The 27634-nt window shown below is 34.6% G+C and overlaps 1 protein-coding gene across 4 annotated transcripts in view; it reads left to right on the top strand.

Moving 5' to 3' along the window:
* The window catches only part of CACNA2D1 (calcium voltage-gated channel auxiliary subunit alpha2delta 1), a 497098-nt gene that overhangs the window by 85789 nt on the left and 383675 nt on the right, over positions 1 to 27634 (top strand). For all 4 annotated transcript variants that reach the window (XM_008976325.4, XM_008976323.4, XM_008976324.4 and 1 more), the window contains exons 2-3: positions 8945 to 9026; positions 23263 to 23379. In XM_008976325.4, coding sequence (XP_008974573.1) covers positions 8945 to 9026; positions 23263 to 23379 — 199 coding nt within the window. The remainder of the gene's footprint in view (positions 1 to 8944; positions 9027 to 23262; positions 23380 to 27634) is intronic.

Raw genomic sequence — 27634 nt, 5'->3', positions numbered from 1 at the left:
TACCTTTCCACTGATTAGCATGAGTACATCCTTTTCTGCATTTCTTACAGGATTACTCTAGTCAAAAATGGAATACTAAAGCACTTCACAAGTTGAAACAGCTTTCTAAAAACAGAGCAGCAGTGTTATTGAAAATGGTTTAAATTGAGAATAATTTCAGGAACTAACTAACATTCCTGGCATGACACCCATCTCACAAACAATCCTACGATTTAATGTAGATAACAAGCACTCCCTTTATACCAAAACAATTAATTGTATACTTATCCATGTTATAAGAAATGCATATTTAGCGAAATTTCATGTCTAGGTTATCTAAACCTTTGGCTTACTTGTGTTATTTTTACCCAACTACAGGAACACTGTGGGCGGTTTATTATATAACAAAAATAGGAACAGTTTGGCATTGGTAGGGTATTTATAGCAAGTGGAACACTAGACTTTTGAAATATATGAACTTATTACTTCAGATTTGTGATAAGCTATTTATGCATCAACACAATTGAAGTGGTCAGTTTGTTAGATCTTTTGATATTTAAATTTTTCCCCAGCTCCACAGGGCATAACTATGTCTCTTATTTGCTTCGGTTAAAAATAAACGATTTCTTAAAAATAGTGGCAAAAAGCAGAGAACTGCCTTAGGATAGGGCTCCGAGTGGTACAGACATCTCACTTTCCCACTATCCCTCCTATAAATCCCTTACTGTAACAAGCCCTCTTTTTTTTTTTTTTATTATACTTTAAGTTTTAGGGTACATGTGCACAACGTGCAGGTTTGTTACATACGTATACATGTGCCATGTTGGTGTGCTGCACCCATTAACTGGTCATTTAGCGTTAGGTATATCTCCTAATGCTATCCCTCCCCCCACCCCCCACCCCACAACAAGCCCTCTTCCTTTCCATTTTCTCTGTGGTATAGTTCCCATTCCCTCTTTGTCTCTGTGACAATTGCTAGTGGAATAAATTGGGAAGGGCATGGAAAAAAAGGTCTGTTTCGATATTCTTTCCTTACAAATCTGTTTACACGCATTATTATTTTTTCCAGAGGACTTGTCCACATCAAATATAGGAAGGAAAGACAGTTTAATCTTGGATAGGACCTATTGTAACAATTCTTAGCTATCATTTTGGCTGCATTGTTCCAACCAGGCAAATTCTCTCTTTAGCTTAGGATTTAAAACAATTAAATAGATAACTATGCACACTGGATACTTTGTACTCAACTGTTATACTTTTACAGTAGATTACACAAAGTGTAATTTGTGTTTTTCTGAATTTGTTGTTTTGCACATGCACACAAAATGAAATGGATTACCATATTTTTTTCGTTTTGAAAATAAAGAGTTTACTGAACTATACACTGCACTACTCTTTTGAAAGCCACATTACAGACAAATCCAACCTCAAAAGGAACAATATTAATTGAATGGCAAGTTTTTTCTCTCATGCTTAATGAAAATCTGCATATTCTATATGTTTGCTTTTAGAATTTGGGCTGTTTCTGTACAATAAAGTGAAGTAGAGGATATAAAAGATTTTTTTCAATTATTCAATAAAATATTTGCCTCAATTTTAAGAGATATTTTAGTGACTGCTTCAAATTTTATTGAATTTGTAGACACCAAACATTTAGAAACTTTGTACTGCTAGTCAACTCTGTAATGAGTTATTGTAGGGACAGAGAAGGATTATAAGACTTTTTTTCTATGACAATTATACACACAAAATATTTGGAATTTTAAGGCATGCACTCTAGAGGTTTAATAATTTCTTTAAAGTGTCAAGTCTAAATTTTGATAATCTGCTACTTGTTGAAAAGTGGATGCTATTTACAGATGCATGGGTCCAGCAGTTCATTTTTTTTTTTCTGATGTGGATTATGGAGAGAAGATACGCATTCAAACATTAAATAAAGATAGCTATTTTTTAAAAAAAATGGTAGTGCAATTGCATTTCATTTCAATTTACTTTTCTGTTCAATAAATACTTATGTGTCTGCTATATTCAAAGCACTGTCATAAAAATTTTGGAAATGTATTGATAAATGAGAATAAATGTATATTTATCTAATTCTGAAAGTATAAGGAAATAAGCGCACAGCACAATTAAAGGACTTTTGAAGTTTAGTGGAGAGATGAGAATATTTTTAGTTTGGGAAGTTGTGAAAGGTGATATTAGAATATTAGTGTGATTTATCCATTCGCGATGGAAGTGGGAGATTAATTCCAGGTAGAGGTTATATACAGAGCTAAGGCAGAATGTGGAAAAGGACAGTCAACATGCATGGAAATGTGTGAGGTTGGTTGGATTAAAAAGTCTTTGAAAGGAAAAAGCTAGCGGGGCTGTGTTGCTTACGTTTTCTAAATTTTCTTCATCTCTTAATTTTTCTCATCAGTGAAAGACGAACCCTAGTTTTTATGATGACTAAATGAGAGAATGCATATTAAATACTTTAGCATAGAGATGGTATCAAATAAGGTCTCAATGCATTTGGCTATTAGCTCTGTGTTGGAAAAATGCTGAGATACTACTATTAAACAAAGGACTGGAGGAGGGATAAGATGGTATGGACCCTGATGACTGGGGAGATGATTTTCCAACAACGAGAAGGGACATAGAGGGTTTATAGTATGGGGAGGGGGGAAGATATTGAGTTCAATTTTATACATATTTGAAAGGAATGATAGGACATCTGGATGAAATGATCAAATGGTAGTTAAGGTAGAAGTAGAGCTCAGATTTAGAGATTATATGTGGAGATTTTGAAGGAGTAGAAAAAGAGAAGTAAGGAAGGAGAATGGCAGGTAAAATCAAAGGCAGATGCTGAGAAATGACTATATTTGGCTTTGGGAAAATGAAAAGGAGTCAGATGATAATAATATAAAAGAAGAGAGACCAGGGAATATGGTCACAGGAGCCATAGGAACACGGGTCTCAAGAGGGCAGTGGAGCAGTGATGAACACTGGTTAGGAAAAGGGTAAGAAATAGTCCTGTTGCATATGTACCTTGACTGCGTACGGAAACTCTGGAGCTTCTCATCGTTTTCTTTCGCAAGTACCATCCATTGTTCTTACTCTTCTGACTAGCTATCATGTTTAAGTCCTGTCTTTATAACACTGAAACTTCTGTTACTGTCGGAGACTTGAAGTCAGGGAATATACATTTCTAACAAGCAGTGTTAAGTGTGTTCTTGCCACTGCATATTTGAAAAATTCTGTGTATTTTCTCATGGAAACAATGTACCTATTAGTCAAGGTCTATTATACCTGTACAACCAGATATACATGAGTTGCCATGCACTTTCTTGAGCTGGCCAAAGATTGTATATATTTATTTCTAAGAGAAAGATTTTCAAACTATTAAACTTTCTTAGAGCAATTTGATTTCACAATGATTTTAGGATTTTGTTCTTTTAAAAATGCCTGTTTCAGGTGATTTAAAGTGCGATGTGTATACTCAGCCCTCCTCATTTAGTCTCTGCAGCATATTCATAAGTTATCAGGCAAAAAATGCAAAAAATAAAAATTTGAAATCTGGTAATATGGTATTTTCACAGTTTCTTATAAATATTATGATAAAATTCTTGGTTCCATAGAAAAAGATTTAAAGAGATAAGCCTTGTTTATGAATACAGTATAATAACATTTTAGCAAATATTTTAGTAGTCCTTGTTAATTTAGAATGTGTGGAGATCTTGAAATTGTCAGGACTTTCAACTTGCCTTTCCTTGTTTTTCTTTCTCACCTGCTGGTATCTGCCCCACATTCATCTGAATGTCTTTTTCCTCTGAACTTGCTCTCTTCAGACTAGTACTAGTAAGAATTTCACACAGCCATACTGACTAGTACCGGTGGAAACTGATGACCTCCGGTATGGTGCCAAGTCCTTAAATACTTTCCAGCTATTCTTTTTAAGCCTCCCATTTTTCTTTTCAACTGTCTGCCTTAATACCTACTTCTTGTCCCTTAACAGATAACTGGTCCTCCTTCATTACAAAGGAAATAGAGAGCAGTAAGTAAAACTGTCTCAACTTTTGTTCTAGTTATTCCGGTTATTTCCATTTACCTCAAATCTGCATTCTCTTTCCATTTTCCAGAGAAGAATTATCCTCTCTTCTAGCCATGGATTAGATTTCTCTTTGGTTCTACTTATTTCTTAATTCATCCCCCACTTCCACATTCTCATGTTGGAATAGAGGGGTAAACTAGAAAAAATATCTGGAGCCTTTTAAAGGACTGTTGTAGGGGAGCAAAGATTTCTTACCTATTGCAGGATTCACAGCTGAGATCTCCTATAAAATAAAAGATAGATAACAAGAGAAAAGCATGTGAATTAAATTTTATGTGACACAGGAGCCTTCAGAAAATGACCCAAAGACCTATGGAAAACTATATGTTTTTATGGACAGTATTGCAGAAGTATGACTGGAAGATGAAAGGGTATGATCTACTAATAAACTAGGGGAACTTAGCAAGATTTGTTTATTCAGTACTTCTTGGAGTCTCTGTGTGATGTTCCTTCCCTTTGGTATAGGGCAGGACACTCGCCACATGAGAGTCTTCAGCGAAGAAGGGAGAGAGAAGGTCAGACAGTGACCTTCCTAGGCTTTATTGTCTGCTTGGTGGGAGAAGGTCAGAAAGACCTTCCTGCTTTTGCTGTTTTCTTAAATGCCAAGGTGCCCTATTTGGGGGTGGCATTTCCTGTACCCCATCATTGTCAATAAATTACATGTTCTCTCATGAATCTTTGATATTTCCTTCTCTACTTGCCTTTCTCTTTTTGCATAGAAATAGGCTAACTTCTATTAAAAACCAAAAGGAGCACTGATTCCTCATTCTCCATGTATCATTCTCCTCAAAGATAAGGTGGATAAATTTCTCACCTTATTTGATGACTGTATACTTCTTTATTCTCTTTGGAAACTTCTCCCTTCTTTGGCTTTTGCGATACCATTGTTCTTGGATTCCTTTTTCTAGTTACTACTCAGGTTCCTCTATCTGTTCTTTAAATATACCTTTCCAGAGTTGTCACTACTGTTTATTTCCTTCCTTTCGCTGTACACTCTCCTTTGGGAGTTATACATTGATCTTTAATTTCTATGGAGATTTCTCTTTCAAGAGCTTTAAACCCGTGCCATTCAATTGCCTAGTGTATATTTATACTTGAGCCTCCCCCAAACACCTCTAATCGAACCAATAAAAATGAACCTGTCAATGTCCCTTTAAACTGTTATTTCTCCTATACTTACTTTCTATACCACAATTTCCCATCATCCTCTACCTGAGAAACTCCCTAATCATCCCATATTCTTCCTCTCCTTCACTTTCTATATCCAACAGTGCATGAAGTCTTACTGTCCATCCTTCAGAATTTCTGTTGAGCTAGTTCCTTGTACTTGGCCTCCCCTTCTTTTCCCTTTATCCCTTTCACCACCACTGAATTAGTCTGAGTCCATCTCATTTCTTACCTCTTAACTAGACTTTGTCTTTGTGATTTCTGTTCTCCCTCTAAGCTACCATCCATTCAGTGTCAGGGAAATTATTTAATCATGTTTATATACATTTACATGATCTTTTTACTCTCTGACTTCTCATTTTCTAATATCTCTCCATTATTTTGAGAATATAACCTAAATGTTTCAGAATCATATTTAAGACCCTTGGCCTGGCCTATCACTCTTCCCTATCACTCCTGCCCTCATTCCATACCTTTTGCTGAACCAAGCTTGGACTCAGTCATTTGAATCTCTTGAAGTTACTGAACATGTCATGTCTTACATTCTCTTTGCCTTCATTGTTACTTCCCTCTCTGCTCAATTTTGTCAAGTTCCACTTGTCTTTCAAATATGACTTCAAGTAGCTGCTACTCCAGAAAGCCTCTTCCATCAACCTCCTCATACCACTACTTACTAAGCATTGGCTCTCTTCTGCTTCCTCAAACATTTCCTATCATATTCTTGTTGTTGTTTTCTCTCTTCCTCCCAGACCCATTTTTAAACCCAGCCTGCATCTCCATCTTTTAGTATCTTTTCCAGCAGTTACTAGTACTTGTTGAATGGATTAACAAAGAACAACAATGAATTCTTCCTAATGGAGTGCTATGTTAGTTTCTTATTACGTGAAAAAGCTGTATCCTCTGTAATTTCCCCCAAATTTTATAGTGTCTTCTGGATAAATTTAATAAAACAGTGCTTAGCGATTACATATTTGTGCTTGACAGTTTACCAAGAAAGAGAAAGATTGATAAAAAATTTTGCTCATATGAATGTTTTCCCTTGAGTAATTTTTTACTTTCATGATGAATGGGACCTTTCCTTATTTTCTATTTTTTATAACCTTTTAATTCCAGGTTGAAAGGCAGAGTGCCTAAGTATTTCAGAAAACCAAGTTAACACCTCATATTTATAAAAAATAATCCTTGCTCCTATAAAGTGTTCCTAACAGCTTGTCAGTGGGGTAGGGAAGACTGGATGGGTTCTGAATTGCTTTTCAGCCAAAACAGGTTCACCTAAATGAACATTGGAAGTGACAGTGCACTTGTGTCAAGTTAGAATACATGTTTTGGGTCAGTTTAGTATAAATCAGAATTCAGGGATGAGTTAAGTTCACTTCTTTACATATATATTCTTTGCCTCTCAGTTTCGAGCTAAAGGGATGTATAATGTGTCTTATTATTTGTCAGTGTTGGAAATTATATTTGAGAAGAGATGACTCATTTTCTCTAGGTTCTAGGACTTGTTCAGCACCTGCTTAGAGAAATGAGATAGTCTCATCTAAATTAGGAAATTACTGTATCAATGGTTTTTGCTCCTACCTGTACCCTACTATAATTTTTTGTATTTAATATAAAAATGGGGCACAACTATGTTTACTAAGAATATTTACTTATAATATTTTTCAAATATAGGCACCAGCTAATAAGTAGCACTAGTTAAAATGTTATTATAACAATTTTTCTCTATTTTATACCTTATTCCCTTTTATTTGTTTTTTGTTTCTTGATATTCATTTACCTTTTTCTATCCTGTTCATACAGCGTGGTTCAATAAGTATTCTTCCTTATTTTCATGTATTCCTAGTTTTAATGTATTCCATTTAGTAACTAGTTTGTTTCATATGTAAGTCAAGCCTCTGTGTTTTCCTCTAAGGCATTTCATCCTTTTTTATAACTGGCTTTCCATTTTTTTCTCTCTCTTATCAGCTCATCATTCTTTTAAATGCTCTCTTACATGTCATTTAAATCTCTTCCATGTTATATTTTTATTCCATGTTTTGTTATATTTAAATTTATCTGAAAAAATATATATTTGTACTACTTACAGTTATATTTTAAAACATTTATATTTATACTACTGGAATTCTTCCCTAAGGAAGAGAAGACATACACAGTTAAATCTCCATTATTGAAATTATATATAGATATGTAGAGAAAAGTTCAAATTCAAATATAAATCATCTAGCATTCTTACTAGCTTACTAATGTTTCTTTACATTTGCCTTGGCAAAAAGGAATCCACGCTTTAGGTCTACAACCTGAGGAAGAATAAGTGAAATATATGGAGGAATACAAGTTAAATGATTTTAATATGAATGGGGAAGTTTGTGTGGTTCTATTTGGTAATATCTCTCATACCAGGAAAAAGTGAGATAGAACATGGATTTAGGGTCTTCTAAAATATCCTGACATCCATAGCTTATATTTTAAGATGTCCATTGCATACCTGAAAAAGATCAATCCTTCAATCATAATTGTAATGATCAAAACTATTGCTTTAAAATTTGGATCCAGTAATTCCAGTAATTATTTGGATCTAGTAATTCCAAATTCAGTAATTCCAAATATAAATGGATCTAGTAATTCCAAATCTAAGAGTCTAGCTAAGGAAATAATTTTTTTGTTGTTGTTGTTTTGTTTTTTGTTTTTTTGAGACGGAGTCTCGCTCTGTCGCCCGAGCTGGAGTGCAGTGGTGCGATCTCAGCTCACTGCAAGCTCCGCCTCTTGGGTTCACGCCATTCTCCTGTCTCAGCCTCCTGAGTAGCTGGGACTACAGGCGTCCGCTACCACGCCTGGCTAATTTTTTGTATTTTTAGTAGAGACGGGGTTTCACCGTGTTAGCCAGGATGGTGTCAATGTCCTGACCTCGTGATCCACCTGCCTTGTCCTCCCAAAGTGCTGGGATTACAGGTGTGAGCCACCGTGTCTGGCCCGGAAATAAAATATTCTTAAGCTTCATGCTCTAAGATATTTGTGGTAGTGTAGTATGTAGTGGTTAAAAGCTGATGATATCTTAAATTTCTCTTTAAAAAGGAGGATAATCAAGTATATTATGGAATATAGAGATAATGGAATATCAAGTGGCCATTAAAAATAAAATGTTTACAAAATGTAACGTCATGGGAAAGTATGTATCATATGATATAAAGCTAAAAGATATATGCATTTTATATAACATACTTTCAACTATGTGAAAGAATTTTAAAAGACTAGAAGGGAATGCATCAAATTGTTGAATGTTCCACCTGGCTGGTGGAATTATTCTTGCATTTTACAAATGGTCTGCATTTAGTATGATCTTACTATTATATTCAGAAGACTTGTAAGCTAAAAGATAAAGTTTGTAGTTTAGAATGTTTAATAGCTATTTAATGGAATTTTAATTCAAAATAAGCAAATTGTTTACTCTCCTTGGACAAGACATCAATGTCATTTTTCTCCTTTGATTTGGAGGCATTTCAGCATCCTGAAAGCCTGCACACTAAGGATTCAGTGCTTTTGCTATTTAAAGCTGGAGTGGAAGGGTGGACATAGTCGGTGCTAGGAGGGAGAGGAATAATTTAAGGGCATTTTAATGAATTATCTGTAGCATGGATATAAAATATCAGCATGTGACTTTTATTTGCCAGAGATCTGATAGAACATAATCTTTTCTGATTTCTGCAGTATCAAATCATGGGTGGATAAGATGCAAGAAGACCTTGTCACACTGGCAAAAACGGCAAGTGGAGTCAATCAGCTTGTTGATGTGAGTAAAATCCACCAAAGAGATTTCTTAATCTTTTCATTAATTCGAATGCAGTTCTATCTTCTAGGAAACTGTGTCTCTATATTACAAATGGGATATGATTTCTCATGTGGATCTGGTGGTGAAATTCTGAGAGAAACCATTGGTACTGCTAGTTACTGTGAACAAGAAATGCCATCCTTAGAAATTAAGGAAACTTTCTCAGCACACTTTGCAGTTGATACGTAGGTCTCACTTAAGTGAGTCTGCATGTTATGTATACTCTCCGTAAATTTAAATAGGGAAGTCATGTACTTACTATTATAATGTTTCCATTCTTCAGAATATATTTAATAATCCCTCATACAGTGGTGACTTGAACTCCTGTGATGGATTCTTTTGAATATCCTCAGTGAAAACATATATTCATTCTTTGAGGGTAAAAATTATTTGAAAAGTGTTTACAGGCATGTCTAGAGATTAGAGATAGTCACTGAGATCAGTAATAACGGTTCTGGTGCAAGATAAGGAGACTCTATAAAAGACGATTTTTCTTGTGACTTATGAATTAGCTATGAAAGTCACTCTAAAGTGATTTTTGAGTGACAGCAATATAAATATTTGTATGGCATCTTAACTAGATTATTTTCCATGGGTAAGAGCATTTACATGTATAGGTTCTGTAAGATTTATTAAAAATTAAATGTCACTTTTTAAGGGCCCCACTACTTTCGTTTCAATGTAAATAATACATTTGAAAATATTCTCATTTTGTGTTGTTAGTGATGCAATGAGGCCTTTTATTTTCCAAAAATGTGATGAGTCAATGAGATAAAGTGGTATAAAAGCAGCTTCATATATAGTATGACTTTTTATCATGTAAATATATATGAGAAACTGGAATGTGTGGTTACTTTATGTATTAATAGAAATTCTTAAGGAAACCAAATACACACATACTTCAAAAAATTATACCAGAATCTCTTTATAAAACAACTGTAGAGAGTGTTGAACAAACCTAAGTGTCTGTGACATAAGGAATACGTTTGGAAATGAAAGGTGTTCCCTGCGAATAACAATGATCAGATTTAATTCTAGTCAGTGTATTATGTTGAGCACGTAATATGTCCCAGACACTGTGCAGGCTGCCAAGGATAAACAAAGAAACAGTATTCCTCTCCTCAGAGAACTGACACTCTGTTGATAAAAAAAAAAATCTCGATTACTAGTGCAAAGAAACTTGAAAGTTATTGTGTGCCGATGCTTGGGATCTGCAATGATTCACTGTGGGAAACTATATTAGAATATGAAAGTGTGTAGGTAGTAAGTGAGCCTCTATGAAAGTCATGGAGTTTATGGAAGTACCACCAAGTCTTCTTTGTTAATTTTCATTTAGATACTATTTAAATTGAGAACAAAGATTTTATTTAATCATAATGAGAAAAAAAAGAAAGTACAGGTTCTGGTGAGAAGTTATATGACTGTCTTTATCGACAGATGGAGATTAAAAATAAGCTGCTCTTGGGAGCATCTCCCTTACTCTGTGAGTGCTTCCCCAGCCTTAAAAAACAACTTGCTTGTCTGGCCTCATTGTTCTTTTTGGTTTTAATATGTGAAACTTTTTTTTCTGAATCTGCTTTTTTGCAATGAATCATTAACCAAAAAGAACTTTCACCTGGTTTCTATTATGCTTTATGAAGGATAGATTACTAAGAAGAGTATAGATATTGATGAATTAATCAATGACTCTGAATTAACATAACAAATAGAATGGAAAAGATGAAAGAAAATCTCTCTAATTTTCTGTTTATGGGATACATACCTCATTACGGTCACAGAAAAATTCCAATTTAATGAATAATGTGTTAGGTAACTGGGGTGGTGGGAGGAGTATTAGAGCAGAATTCATTATTGGAAATAGAATTTAAGTACTAGGGCACACAAAGAGTGTCATCTTACACAGACAGATGATTCCGTATTGCCTCATTCCTTTTGCTGAAGGATGTCAGAGTTTAGAGTGAACTTTGAGCTGAGATTGGGGGTGTTGGATATATGGTGAGGACCAGAAGTTGAATAAATACAGGAGCTTAGCAGGGCTCCAGTTAGAAATTTATTATTGTAGAAATGAAGGTTCTTCAAATTACAAATTACATTCATTTTTATTGGATTCACAGGGTACAATTAGCTTTTTACATGAAGGCCAAGAACCAACACAGGCACCACAGCTAAAGTAATATATTTTTGGTGATCATGCCACTGCACTCCAGCCTGGGCTTCAGAGTGAGACCCTGTCTCAAAAATAAAATAAAATAAAATAAAATAGTAATATATTTTTGCAATTTAGTGAAAATTGCTTTATTGTATCCTAAAATAGTAGCCCATGGAAAGTTGCTAATATTATTAAATACATTCAGTGCTTCAACTTTACAAATGTGAGATTTTTCCCAGGTTACCTGCCTGTCTTCTGTTAAAGATCAAGAGTGAATAGGTTTGTTTAGGACTATTGTCCCTGATGCATTAGACTTTTAAGATGTCTCTTATTGGATTATTCCATTACTGAACCATTTGGAGAATACATATGTCCATCAGTTGTATATGCTCATCCACAAGATGGGTAAAATAATTGAGAGAAGGTTAAAATTTTGTTCTAAGTTACACAACTATTAAATTGGATGCAACTCTGAAATTTGAAACACCTTCTTGTATGCTTTAGAACATATGTTAATAGCATTTTTTATCCTTATTTGTACCTTGAAAACATAAGCAAATCCCCACATAAACAAGGTGAGTATATCAGATTATGCTAATGCTCTTTTTATAAAAGATATAAATTAGAAGAAGCCAAAGCTCTGCCACTAACAATGATCTACTCATGAATATTTCCATTTGATTTTTTTTTCAAAAAGAAAAGAGTGTAAGGAAATTTCAACATATAATATACATGCATAATTTAAAACCTCCCATTTCTGTTGATAGCACAGAAATGGTTTGTTTGTATTTCCATTGAAATAATTGCTAACAATGGTACAGAAAGTAAGTCTTCACTGATTTTTTTCTTCATGGTCTTCTAACTGAAGAAAACCCATAATACTTTAAATGGAGTATTATAGCATATCCCTCTGAAAAATCCCTAAGGCTATTATACCTTGGTTCTGCCAATTGCCAGCTTTAGGATCTGGCCAAGTTATTTAATCTCATGGAGTTGTTGGGATTAATGATACAATCTGTATAAAATATTTATTGACATATAGTGAGAACTCAACAAATGTCATTCATTTGTCATATTACTTGGTGACATTGTATAAGTTGGGGTACAGGCTGGGCCAGTATGACAAAGATACAAGCTAAACATGTATTTTTCTGCCACATAGCAGTTGAGAGGTAAGCCATCTAGGACTGGCAGGGTGACTCTGCCATCCTTAGCATGGGGCTTCCATGCCTGGGTGCAAAATGATTCTTCCAGTTGCTCTTCTTTCCCAGCTGTCATGTAAAGGGAAAGAGATTTGGAGAGAAGATATCCAGTCATTTAAGAGTAAGACATTTTGCTCACATTCCAGTGGTTAGAACTTAGTCACATCTAACTCAAAAAGTGTCAAAGAAGTGGAGGCTTTTTCTGAGCAGCCATGTGCCCCACTAAAATTCTGTCACAATGGAAGGGGACGGAACCAATAGTGGAGGACAAGAGCAGTCTTCACTTGTATGTATTATTATCTGAATATATAAAAATGTATTAAAGCTGTATTAACAGAGATGGAAGCTGTATTTACACATTTAAAACATTTTAGACAGAAAAATAGGAAAACAGTCCCCAAATTTAGAAAAATATATATGTATTTTTAATAATCTGAATTATAGAATATTTTGAAATATATTTCTAAACACACACACACACACACACACACACACACACACTCCTTTAGCTACTGCACTGGCAAATGGCAAGGCTGATCATCACATATTTATGAATAGATAACATTTAAAAAAATTAAATAGTCTTAATATTCCTGTAAACAATGTTTTAAAGTTAATGAAATGTTTACCACTGCCATTTGAAATGGTGCATGTCACATTGTTGTTATGAAGCTTTCTTCTTAAAGGTAAACTGTCTGAATTTCTAAAATTTTAGGATAGCATCTGCAAATATATTTCGAATAATGTGTGGATTAAATTTTTCCTGGAAGCTTATTTTTGAAGGTAGGCCCATTCTACAGTGGCATTGCCATAGAACTTCCTGGCTTTTGATTCATTGTTAATGATTTATTAAGTGAAAGTTTCAAAACCAATACCTTTACATTTCAATATGCTACTCAAAGATGTAAATATGAAATGTGTATAAATATTGAGCATTCAACACTCTCAATTAAGGTAGTATTTACATAAGCGTTCTGAGTGAAGAATTTCTTTTCATTGGTAATTCAGACTAATGCTTACTCTTTGACATTGTGGTCATGTCATCTCATGTAAATAGAATATTCTTTTTCTAGGTGGCGGAGAGTTTAATATATTTACAAAGGGAGATACTCAAAAACAGAGCACAATTAATCATTGGTGATCCTGACTAGGGAATCAGCAAGACGCACAGGCAACAAGAAAGATTTCCGGGAGTGCTGAAAGAAGCCATATTAGAATATCAGATATTAGAATTCCCTTTACACAATTGTTTTGAGGGTAAAAGGCAATATAAAATTTTAAACAAGTTATGCGCTTTCTCACTTTAAATAAACAAATACAGCTATTTATTATTAATTCCATATGTTTTGCTTTTATTCAGAGTTGCCTTACTTCCCTCAACAATTAAGTGCTGTAACTAAATCAGCACCATAACGATGTAGGCAATTTAAAATTATCTTATACTCGTGGATTTGCTCTTTTTGTCCTAAGTAGAAAGAAATCTATTTTGACTGCAGAATACAGCACTATAAAGAATGCAGACAGTATGGTTTCCCTTCACCATCATCCTCCCCCTGCCTCCCTGCTGCACTGGAGATTTTTAAGTAAGAAGCTATTTTTGTTTAAACAGTGGTTAATTACATTCATTTTCAAAGACACAGAATAAACTCGGGGGATTTCTAATTTTAGGGTGACTTTCAATATTTTCTCAACAGATATTAAAACGTTTTTTCTTTTACCTTCCCATTCTCTTCCGGCCATTAATTAACATTTTCTGAAGTTATGCTAGTACTCGAGGGATATGTTATTATTTATTGTTACTCTAAACATATATTTAGTGCAATGGTTCTCAGCCAGGGGCTGTTTTGTGCCCTGGCATACATTTGGCAATCTTTGGAAATACTTATGATCATAACTCAGGGCATGGGATGGTATGGAAATACTTGTGATTATCATAACTGGGGCCTAGCTACGTGCATACTGTTGGCATAGAGGCCAATGAGGCTTTTAAACATCCTACAATGCATGAGACATCCCTTCACAACAGAGAATTATCTGTAAAATGTCAATTGTACTAAGGTTGAAAAACTGCTCAAGAAGAACTGAAGAATCTGAGTGTATGAAATTCTTTAAATGAATATAAATTTGTAAAATTGTGTATCAGCATTGGTACATATCAGTTTTGCTTTAGAAAAGCCATTTGTTAGTAAGATATGACAGTTATGGGCAAATTAAACTGGGCTGCTTTTAAAAATTGTTTTATTGGCAGTGAAATATATTTAGGTCGTTTGGGGTTAGAGACATTAAACAGGCAGCTCACTCAGCCTATGGTTAATTATTTTTAAATTTAGTTTTAATGAATTTAGTATGATCTTTTTCACTTTTAATTGCATATGAATTTTCTGGCCAAAATGTGTATTCAAATTTATATATAGCTTCAGATATGGAAAAAGAGAGGCTAGGTTAATAAATTATCTCCAGAATTAAACAACGACAACAACAAAAAAAACAGGTAGAGAGTTTCTGTTATTTGTGTATGTTAATGTTTTCCTTGTTTTGAATCTAAGTATTCTTAAACATGAACTTAAAATTTACTTTTTGTGTCAAATGCGTTTATCCTAAAAACCAAAAAATTCTTTAGTCTTCGTTATAGTTTAGTTTTTCTGTTCTAGGGACAACCTGCACTTCTGGTTAAATATAATCACCTGTTCTATGTATAACATGGAGAAAATTAAGTGGCCCGTTTGCGATTGTCACTTGTTCTTTTCTTTCTTCTGTCTTTAATATATTGCTCGGAAGCGTCACCATCGTGTTCTTGTTAATAGGAGCTAGGGCGAGTAGCAGTGTGTGCTGCAGAACGCTCACCAATTGTGACTTCATTCTTCCTAAATATCCTTCTAAAGACGATGCTCCATTTGAAATGCTAGAGTCCTAGCTAAGAAGCTGTATCACAGCAAATAGAAAGAATAGAGTGGCTAGGGAGACTCGTGAGTTTGGTATTAGAATGCCAGTTTGATATAGTTATCATTGGAAAATTATGCACTATAAATTTGAGGCTATGACCAAATTATGCATTTATATATGTGTGTATATGTGGTATGTATATAATTGCATGTGTGTGTATATATATGTTTGGATTGTGTTTGTAGTAAACAAATTTATAATTCAGATTCTTCCTATGTACTAATTGCTGTGATAGCCACTAGAAGTTCTGAGCTAGGTAGTTTACTAGTCTAAAATATGTTGGGTAGACTAGAGAATAAGATATAAACCATCCTTTTATATGAAGAATCCTTTTACCATCCTTCATAATTATGTCTCAATTTGCCTTTCACTCTTTATTTTCCCATAACTCCTTGTATTACACCCATTCTGATGTCTTTCATCCATTACTGAATCACGTTTCCTCCAAAACGTGGCTGTAGTTTCATTTATGTGACTATTGCATCCTATGTGATCTTAATTTCCTCTGAATTCTGACAGCATACATTTCTATATCTCTTCATTGGAACACTCATATTCTTCCTCACACTGATCATTACCTTAATTTGTGTATTTATTCTATTGTTGGAATTTAATTATTGTATCGGTGTTGTATTTGTAGTCTATTATGTAACTGCATAGCATCTTACTTAACCATGATTTTTTTAGGTTTAAAATAAATACTGATTTTAAAATACAGGGAAGAAGTTGTTATAAATCATTATTCACATTCCCAGCAAAGCCTGACAGAGAATCAGTATCCATTCACTAATTCATGCAATTGGTATTGATTGTGCCAGGCACTGTGCTATGCGCTGGTTACGTACCAGTGAACAAAACAGACAAAAATCTTTGTCTTCTTGAGATTTACCTTGTGGTGAAGGGGAATAGAAAATACACAATAAACATCACACGTATATAAATTATATATCTTTGATGTTTGCACATGCTTAAAAGTAGCAAAATAGAAATATCAAGTCATAAAAAATTTCAAAGGTAGTGTCCCAATTCAAAAAGCTAGGTTATAGGGAAAAGAAAAAAAAGGCCATAATTTACTTAGAGTGAAGATGCAGAGAATCAAATGTGATTTTTTTTTTTTTTTTTGAGACGGAGTCTCGCCCTGTAGCCCAGGCTGGAGCACAGTGGCGCCATCTCAGCTCACTGCAAGCTCCGCCTCCCAGGTTCACGCCATTCTTCTGCCTCAGTCTCCCAGATAGCTGGGACTACAGGTGCCTGCCACCACGCCTGGCTAATTTTTTTTTGTATTTTTAGTAGAGACGCAGTTTCACCGTGTTAGCCAGGATGGTCTGGATCTCCTGAACTCGTGATCCGCCCACCTCGGCCTCCCAAAGTGCTAGGATTACAGGCGTGAGCCACCGCGCTGAAATGTGATTTTTAAAAATGACATTAATACAGTGTCATGCATCTTGTAAAATGATTACCTATAGTTTCAAAAATGCACACACTAAGTTGAATTAATATATTTTAGCAGTTGGTATTTGCATTAGTTCTTTACCCAGCAGCCCTAAACACAATTGACAATATGCTAAAGAGTAAGACATTTTAAAAGCTTGACTTTTATTTAGTAGATTACATCATTTATTATTTTAATCAAAGGGAAGGAAGAGGTTGAAGAGATCAGGGACTAATTAGAAATGATTACGTAATTTTTATGGCAAAATTCATTTTGTTAAAACTCAGCTAATTTTCATGGGGAAAAGGAGGTTTTGTTTGTATTGTATTTGTTGTTGTTAAAGTATATTCTAACATCAATACAGATCTACAGCCACTAGTTACTCTTTACCTTAGGTGAAGGAATCTTCACATTTCTCAACATTTCTGTGTGATGGCCAGCTTAGATGATGAGGAGACTTATGATAAAGAAAAAAGAGACTTAATGATATAGAAAAATACTACATTAGTATTTGTTTAGTTAAGGGAACTTTGATCCTTGAAAGTGACCAAAAAAGTACATTATATCATTCTTTTGTGTTAATACACCTTTTAGAAAGAAGACATTCTTAGTTGCTAGGGAACAAGTAGTTCAAAAGCCCAAGGAATACTTAATAAAGGAAAAAAAAATGTATAACCCACAGACAAACCATCCCACGTTGCAAAATTCAACTAAAATTAAGTGAAATTGATTTTGTGGGTATCTGAAGCAGCAGAGGTGACAATGAATCCCTTTCCTTGCCTTCATTAGTGTTGAAGATATTGAATTTACTCCTGTTACCCAGTAGAGAGTGGAATTAGAATGATGGTGGGAAATATAATGTAACACTTTCTTTTAATCGCACTTCTCATTATTTTGAGGTAGGATGATATTTATTTATCCAGTTTCTCTAGTTTTATACAATGTATGTATGTATGTTCATTTCGATATTTTTAGCTTTTCTGTCATCTTTCTTCTTAGAACCTCACACAATTGTGAAGGTAATAATGGGTATCCTTGAACTAATTTCATTATTTCCTGATGCCTAATGGAAATTGTATGTTGCTCACAATGGAGCTCATCTTTCATATTCATCAGAATCTAATGATAAATGAAATGAAAATGCAAACTTAAATAAATAATGTTAATCACAACTTCAGACATGGGGTTCTGTTAGAATTTTTCATTATTAGGAACAGTGAATCACTCAGGAAGTTTATTATCAATCTACTTATTTTAAAAAAGTAGACTGGGTGCTGTGGTTCACGCCTGTAATCCCAGCGCTTTGGGAGGCTGAGGAAGGAGGATTGCTTGAGCCTGAGAGTTCAAGACCAGCCTGAACAACATAGTGAGATCCTATTAAAAAAAAAACAAAAAACAAAAAACCTAGCAAAATTAAGCGAACTGAGGAGGAGCCTGGCTTTCAGCAAGAACTCAAGTTATTTAGAAAATAGTTTGGTCAGAGGAAGGGCAGTTCAGAGGCAAGGCAGCCTCAGAAGCTATTATTGTTGACTCTGCTGGGAGCTCTTCACAGCTAACTCATTATGTTAGTCTTCTCTTGCTATGGTGACAGATGACTAAAAACTTACTGGTTTAAAACAATGCAGATTCATTATCTTAAAATTCTGGAGATGAGAAGTCCTTTCTGTGGCTCATTTCTCCTTCCCTTGGTCTTCAAAGCCAGCAGTGTTGGCCTGATTTCTTCTCATGCTGCCATTTCTCTGGTTTACTCTTCCTTAGTCACATCTTCCTCTTCCATTTTTAAGGACCTTTGTGATTCCATTGGCTAACTCTGACTATCTAGGGTAATCTTCTTTTAAGTCCAGCTGATTAGTAAATTTAATTCCATCTGCAAACTTAATTACCTTTTGCTATGTAACAACATATTAACAGGTTCTGGGGATTAGGATATGGATGTTTGGGAAGCCATTATTCTGTCTATCATAACCACCACTTCTATTGCTCAGTAGATCTGAATACTGTTTTCCTCCCACTAGTCTCTTCAGTTCTACTTCTACTTAAACCTTTGATCCATGCTATTTCATCCAACTGTCATCTTGTGGTGAGAGCATCTGATTGCCTCAGTGCGTTATCTTTATTTATACAGGTCTTTTATATTTGGCTTGTTACATGCCATTGACTCAGAAGTTAACTTCTTGCAGGTCTAATATAAGTCCTGATACAATTGGTTAGAAGTCAAAGACAAGGCCATACATTAGAATATTTCTAGCCATGTGTAAGGGAGCTCCTATTTCATCAGGGACTGTCAAAGGGAAAGCATCCCTCAGAAAGATGGCTGTGGATATGGCAGAAATCTTGATTGCTTGTCCAAGACAATTTCCATGGAAGGAAAGTACAGGCGCAACTATTGGGAAATGGGGTTGTCAAAATTTACATACCTAAGATTTAATATGCAGAAATTTGACTGTTTCTCTTTAGAGAACTTAACTTGCTTATGAGCTGCCATTCTCTTTCCTACGAGAGGGAAAAATTAATCTCATCACTTGAAGGTTAGCCTCTTTCAGATCAAAACAGCCTTTTGTGGTCAACTAAGGATTTAGTAAGTTCTAACTCTTTTTTGATATTCTCTAATCTTCTTTACTTTGTTTCTCCATGCCTGGGCGCAGGGAGAAACTTATATGACAAGGTGTCTGGTGTATTTGCTTGCTTTTGTTCTCTTGATATAGATAGTGAACTTGACTGCTACTTAGAACTTGGCCAATCTTCTCAACCTGCTTAGGGCCCCTCAGCTGTAGGTGGTTCTTTACCATTATCCTTCAGCTGGGTGTCTGCTTCCCACTTTCCATCTCTCAGCCTCTGCATTCGAATGTCTTTGATCCTGCACGGAGCCTATCTCCTAGCAGACATACCGACCCTTGTTCCTTTCTTGCTCATTTCAAAGGGCTTTCTTAAATTTCCATGTCCTACTGAAGCCAAGGAAGATTTAGGGCATAGAATGGCATTGAAGATTCACTTTGCCTAAATATGCCACATTACCATTCACCTTCGGCTGCTCTAGACATTGGTTTGCTCTTCTATGATGAAGTGTGATTCAGACTCCCTCCAGATATTCTGAAGCCTGAATCTCATTGTTCTCACTAATGCAATGGTTAATTCAATGTATATTATAGATTTCTTAAAGTGAATAAATAATATAATGTATGTGAAACACCTAAAAGTGATATAGAGTAGCTGCCTACATTGATTGCTAATAATGATCTAGCTGGGTGCAGTGGCATGCACCTGTAGTTCCAACTACTTGGAAGGTTGACATGGGAGGATCACCTGAGACCAGGAGTGCTAGGATTGCCTCTGTGAATAGCCATTGCACCCCAGCCTGGGCAATAAAGTGAGATCTGTCTCTAAAAAACTTTTTTTTTTAAAATAAAAAATTTAAAAAATTTTTAGGTCATCTAAAAGCTTGGAAGCATATTTAGTTTTGAGTAAATATTTCTGGGGCATCTGTATTATGATTTCCAAGAGGTTTCTTTAGGAATTTTGTTAAGCAATTATATCATTGAGTAATATCATTTTTTAGATATTAAATTTGAAGTTATTTTAAAATGTATAATTGTGATGATTATCTTGGAACTGTGGACTTAATTAGAGCAAAGTGACTTAGAACATATATTATGTTAACATAGCTGATTAGTGTAATTAACATATGTTAATTAGAACACAGATATTTAGAACATAGATTATGGTTTTTTTTGGCTATCTCACAAACCATAATCTAGGTTGTCATCACAGAGAAACTTGGTCTTTGAATGTTACAATGAAAGTACATTAAAGCCAGTTGGTTAAGATTGTAGGAAAGAATGTACAGGTGACAAGTATTCTTTTTGTTAAGACTTCTGTCAGGGTGGCAGCAGGAGAACTTCAACTTTAGGGAAACTAAAGCATATGAGTGTATCAGGAGGAAAAGCATCCTGTTTTGAAGTCTGTCTATATGCTACATTCTTTCTAGTAGAGAAAAAACGAAGGCCAGTTTTGCACAGCATGTGAAGAGTTGACAGGATTGAAATGTAACTCTGTCTGGTGCCAAAAACTCATATTATTTCCACCATGCTGTTTTTCCTTCGAGAAAGAAATTGGATAAAATGGCAAAGCAGATAATTATTTACAAAACAGTAAACTGAAGAAGAGGAAAAGATACCTCAAGATATGTTTGAAATATTAATATATGAAATATTGTAGAAATATGTCTTAGTGATGGAAAGAGTTAGAAATATACACATATTATGAAAATATATTGCGTGATCATAAAAATCCATATGAAACCTTCTATTCTGAAAATTATTTACTAAACATATATCAGGAGAGCTTTGCAATAGCTGTCATGACAACAAAGATGATTGTAGTCTTTGGAACCAGAAGCAAGAGCTAGTTTTTTTGGCGGACAGTTATATAATTTTAATTTATTTTTATTACCAAAGAAAGCAATTCAATTGTGGTTTTATATATAAAATAATACAGACAGATATTTACACTAGGGGTTCTAGACTTTAACTTCTTGACTTAATTTATTTCACATTTATTTGTGAGTTACATCTTGTTTTTGTTAAGTATTTAAAAATTATCCTAAAAGGAAAATTTGAGAGAATATAAATTTATATATTTGAGAAGATACTTATGTGCAGAAGTTTCTGCTGATTTATAATCTATTTATTCCTTAAAGCACCAAGTAATTAATATGTCTGGCACATGTATGTAGAGACTTAATAAATGATATTACCTGAAGTATAGATTGCACATCTGAACTAATCTCCACCAACTATGAAGCATATTGTATTCCCTATACCACAGGAAGGAGGTTAGACTGCTAGAGAAATGAACAAGGTATTAATGGTACACTACATTTCACACCAATTAGCTCTATTGGTTTTACTGTAAAGAACTACGTATCCTGGATCAATTAAAGTGATGTTGTGGTTTATCTGTTTGTACCTCAAATCAATTAATCAATGTTCCTAAATCTTATCTTAGTCTGAAATGAAAGAGAAAGCTTTGCATTGGATGAAGTTCTTCATGGATGATATGGGTCTTTAAAAAACAGAATTCAATAATCTGCTTCTTAGCAGAAAGCATAAGCAATCCAGTAAAATGCAGGACTCCTGGATGAATCCAAATATGGAGATTTTATCACTAAATTAACGTGCCTTGAGTACTTTGAGTGAAAACTTATAAGTTCAAAGTTCACATGAGTATGGTAAAATCTCATAGTGTGAATAAGTCACTTTTAGGAGCAAAAATTGATTTAAATCTTTACAAAATATTAATTTTAATTCCAATAAATTTTAATTTCAAATTAATTTTTATTTCAAATAAAAAATTATAAGTCCATGTAAAACTAATATGCTCTGTGGTCAATAAATGTTAGTATGTATCTGTGTCCATTTGAAGCCAGTATTCACCAGTGTTATCAGTGCGCAGCTGGGATCATACTGTAGAACCTGTTGGTAGTAAAGCAGAATGCTGGAGTTGTGCCAGAAAAAAGCAGGGTTGAACTGATTCCTGTATGTGCCTGGATTCACTTCTCATAAGACAGTAAAAACCTGCCAGGTCCTGGCTTTCAAAGATGGTTTAGTCATGCATGTGCACCCCATCTGTTGGATGCATGAGGGATTTCCTTCTCATCTCAGCCCTCCAGCCACAAACACTGTGACTGCTTCCCCTCCAACCCCCCTTTCTTTAATTCTTCCTCTCCTGCTGAGTGTGCACAGGCTGTGTAAGACAGGTGCAACTTATGCCACTCTGGGGAAATCCTTCCATAGACACTAAGGTGAGCCAGAAAGGTAGTCAAATTTTTCTTTTGGCACCTAGCTTAAATTCAGTATACTTTAATTCAGTGATTAAAAACTAACAGCAACATTTACTTTGATTAAAAAAATACTCCATTACGTTCTAACCAAAACCTTAATGACCTTCATCTCATCTATATGTGAATTGTCTCCTAAGCTCCTCTTGTTATCTAGATGAATATTAGCAGGGGCTTTATATGTATTCTCTCTCTCTCCGTTCTGTAGCACATAACCCTTCCTCCTACCTTTGTTTTCCACACTCCTCCAGGTTTGACCTCCCATGCTCCATTTCGCCTTCTGTTGTCTAGGATGGCTACCCTTTCTCTTACGATGCTGATGACAGATAATACCCAGTTTCGAGATTGGAGAGTGCAGCATCAAGCCTCAAAATTGCATGTATAAACCATTGTGGTACAAGATGTTTTACAACCTGTTAACATAACCTATATTTTGGCAAGCTGGTGGTCCTAGAGCAAATTTATATTTACATATTTTTTCCTGACACACTCAAACTCCAAAAAGATCAAGATAAAGAAAGAACAGGGTGGTGTTTCTAATCAGTTGTTTATAGTTTTAAATACATTCCAATGGGAACTTGTAAGCCAAATAAGTAAATATTGTTCTTACTAGTTTTTTTTTTTCTTTCACACAGATTTATGAGAAATATCAAGATTTGTATACTGTGGAACCAAATAATGCACGCCAGCTGGTAGAAATTGCAGCTAGGGATATTGAGAAACTTCTGAGCAACAGATCTAAAGCCCTGGTGGTGAGTTTAAATTGGATCTGCTCATTTTATTATTTTCCTTACTTATCTATTATTTAATTTTCATGCTCTATTGAGGGGTTTTGGTATGCGTTCTTCTTCTCAGTAACTGTGTTCATCTGATATGTTCATAAAAAATGAGATATCATGGTTTAAATGCAAACCCCAAAATATTTCTAATTATGTTTATTTTATATTACTATTATATTTTAATAATGTATGTTTAATTGTTTATATGTATATGTATCCATATGATACATAATAATAAATTGAACATGTTCAAATCCATATGTACATCATGATACATAATAATAATTGAACATGTTTACACAACATAAAACCCAGAATATTATCATCCTCTTTAGTTGTATAGTCTCTTATTCCATCACCCTTCCTCTCTGCTAGAGGTGGCCAAAATGCTAGATATTCAAGTTACCATTTTTTTCTTTTTAAAAATAGTTTTCCCTCACAAAAATGCTTTGCTAAACAAGTTATTCTTTAGTTTGCTTACTTTTTAGCATTATCAAATTCATATTGCACTGTATGTAATCTTCAGCTACTTGGTTTTCTCCATCAACATTGTGTTTGTATGATTTATATGTATGTTTGCACTTAGATTTAATTCATTTTATTCAGTTAAATATTTTATGAGGTCAATTTCTTCATTTAGTCTCTGTAGGTGGGTAAATTATTATTTGGATTATTCCAGATGGATACTATTATGAATAGTGCTGCTGAATTTTCTTGAACAAGTCTCCTAGTACTTATGTGTAAGAATATCTGTAGGGTCAATACAGGAGAGTAGAATTGCTAGATTGTAGGGTATTCGCAGAGTCAGCTTTATAAAATGACAATTGTTTTCCAAAATAATCGTATCAATTCAGACCTTCACTAGTTATATATGAGCCCACATTGATACATATTCTGGCCGACATGTGGAAGTGTTACACTTCTTAATTATAGGCAATCAAATGGGTGTAAATGTTACCTCTGCTTGTCACTAATGAGGGAGACATCTTGCTGTATATTCATTTACCTTTCTTGTTTCCTCTTCAGTGAAATTTTTTTGTACATTTAAAAAATTGATTTGTAGGTTATGTATTCCTGATGCTAATTCATTTTAGTTATATATGATGCAAACATCTTAATTTTATTGCAAAGTCAACTTTTCTTTTAATTATTAGTATTGTAGAGTGTTTTCTTTAAGAAATCCTTGGTTAACCTGAGGTTATACACATAATTTATTTCATTCTCCATGATTCTAAGCTTTGTCTTTTGCATTTATGTGTTTAGTCCACGTGCAAGTTATATGAGTACATAATTTTAGTCTGCATTTCAAATTATTTTCTCCAAGGAATTTTTCTAGGGCATTTATAAATTAATTTGCCTTCCCCTAGTAAACTCCAGTTGTCCAGCTCAATATCTAGTAGGCTGATGTGGTTTGGCTGTGTCCTCACCCAAATCTCATCTTGAATTGTAGCTCCCATAATTCCCACGTGTTGTGGGAGGGATGTGGTGGGAGGTAATTGAATCATGGGGGCGGGTCTTTCCCATGCTGTTCCCGTAATAGTAAGTCTCATGAGATCTGATGGTTTTATAAAGGGGAATTCCCTTACACACGTTCTCTTGCCTGTCACTGTGTAAAATGTGACTTTGCTCCTCCTTTGCCTTCCGTCATGATTGTGAGGCCTTCCCAGCCATGTGGAAGTGTGAGTCAATTAAACCTCCTTCCTTTATAAATTAGCCAGTCTGGGGTATGTCTTCATTAGCCATGTGAGAACAGACTAAATACATAGGCTAAGTCCCTCACTATATTCTTCTTCAGAATAATCTTGAGTATTCTTAAACTTTTACCTTTTATCTAAATTTTAGTTTTGGCATATAATTATCCAGGAAAATGTCTACTGGGATTTTGATTTGTATTATATTGATTCAGACCAAATTGAGAAGAATTGATATCTTTATTATATTTTGTCTTTCTATTTATAAATAGTATCTCTTATTTAGCGGTATTTTATACCATTTGATAAACTTTAAAATTTTTTTTCATAAACTTCTTATACATCTTTTGTTAGATATAATGCTGGAGCTTCAGTTTAGCTCCTCTTATTCTTTGTTTGTTTTTGAGACAGCGTCTCACTTCATTGCCTAGCCTGGAGTGCAGTGGCACAATCACTGCTTACTGCAGCTTCGACCTGCTGGGCTCAAGCAGCCCTCCCACCTCAGCCTTCCAAGTAGCTGGGACTACAGGCATGTACCACCACACCTGGCTACTTTTGAATTTTTTGTAGAGATGAGGTCTCCCTATGTTGCCCAGGCAAGCCTTTAACTACTGGGCTCAAGTGATCCTACTGCCTTGGCCTCCCAAAGTGCTGGGATTTCAGGCATGAGCCACTGCACCCCGCCTGGTTCCTCTTATTGTGTAGATTTCAGTACATTTATGGATATTTATCTCAATACAACTCTGAATTTCCTGTTTGCTTAATACTCATTGTTCAGGTTTTTTTGTTTACTATGTTTTATAAATATCTTGACCCTCAAAAATTTTCTGTTCTTTCTTTCTTTATATTTCTTTTTTATTTCTATGCTTCGTTTCTTTCTTTATATTATGCTTCTTCAAATATCCAAGATATTGTTGTAGTGTAGCAGGTATGTTGGTTGGAATTTTTGTTACACCATGTTGCTAGAGGTTGAAACATTTAATTGAAAATAATAACTGAGGTCAGATGCAGTGGCTCATGCCAGTAATCTCAGCATTTTGGGAGGCCGAGGTGGGAGCTGAGGTCAGGAGTTCAAGATCAGCCTGGCCAACATGGTGAAACCCCGTGTTTACTAAAAATACAAAAATTAGCTGGGTGTGGTGGCAGGTGCCTGTAATCCCAGCTACTCCAGAGGCTGAGGCAGGGAGAATTGCTTGAACTCGGGAGGCAGAGGATGCAGTGAGCTGAGACCATGCCACTGCACTCCAGCCTGCGTGAAAGAGCAAGACTCCGTCTCAAAAAAATAAAAATAAGCAAATAAATAAATAAAAATAATAATTGAGTAATTCATAGGAAGATAAACTTTCATTACTGGAAAATGAAAGCATTATTATCTTCAATTCTGGAGAGAGAATACCCTTTTTTATTTAAGTAAATGTTTGTAATAAAAACTTATAAAAATAAGGTGCTATCTACTGAAGTGATTAATATTCAGGTGACAGTGGAAAATGATTCGATTTATATTGATTTTATCAGTCTACATTTTTCCTCTGGATGTAGGAAGCAGGTAATTTGGACATCATAGTCTCTTAAAAAAGGTTGTGGAATGAAATAGTGTGTCTTGCCTTAATTGGATTAAAATAGAATTCTATTGAGACTTTCTTTCTTATTTCTCATTTGGAATGGAAGCTCAAGACACCTGGTGCATTATTTGAGTCTTGTGAGGGATCAGTAGAATATCTTAAGCACATGATGACAGAATACTGAAGACACAATGGCTAATTAAGTGTAGAATAGTTCAATTTTATTTCAGGGAGACAGATTCATGTTTGTTTTCAAACTAAATTCTTTGCTTAACTTCCTTGATTCCACAAAAATATAAAACATTATTTCAAAGAGAAATATTTTGAGGCTAATGAAAAACATATGCTACATTGTATTGTAAATGAATGCAAGATGGCATTGTTAATTTGCTTCTATTTTAGTTGTAGGCTTATACTCAGGGAGACATCTGGATTAAAGGAGCTTTATTTCTTCTGGGTGGGACACTAATGTAATTTTATAGGTAAATACAGTGGAAAACATCATGAATATACAAATCTAAGGTAGATGATAAAATTTAATACCAGTTAGGCTTTGTTGAGTGGTTACTAAGTAGCATTATCTAATTATTTCCCATAATAATACTATGGTAGAGACACCATTATTAGTCTCATTTTTCAATGAAGAAACTGGGACTTTGAGAGTTCCTGAAACTTGCCCAAGGAAATATATCTAATAGGTAATGTTTGCCAGTGCTTCTTAAACTTTAATATGCATGCAGATCACCCGTGGCTCTTGTTAAAATGCAGATTTTTATTCAGTAGATCAGGACAGAGATAGTACATTTCTTATAAGCCACCAAGCATAAGGTAATGCTTATGCTCCTGGTACAAAGACTATACTTTGAGCAGCAAGAATGTGAAATTTGAATGTGAATTTGATTGTGAAATTCAAATTCAGGTGTGTCTGGCTTCAAGATCTACATTCCTACTTATTACATAAATACATCCTTTGAC

Source organism: Pan paniscus, chromosome 6 (genome assembly GCF_029289425.2).
Source record: "Pan paniscus chromosome 6, NHGRI_mPanPan1-v2.0_pri, whole genome shotgun sequence".
NCBI classification, from domain to species: Eukaryota; Metazoa; Chordata; class Mammalia; order Primates; family Hominidae; genus Pan; species Pan paniscus.
This window is presented reverse-complemented; position numbering and strand designations above follow the sequence as displayed.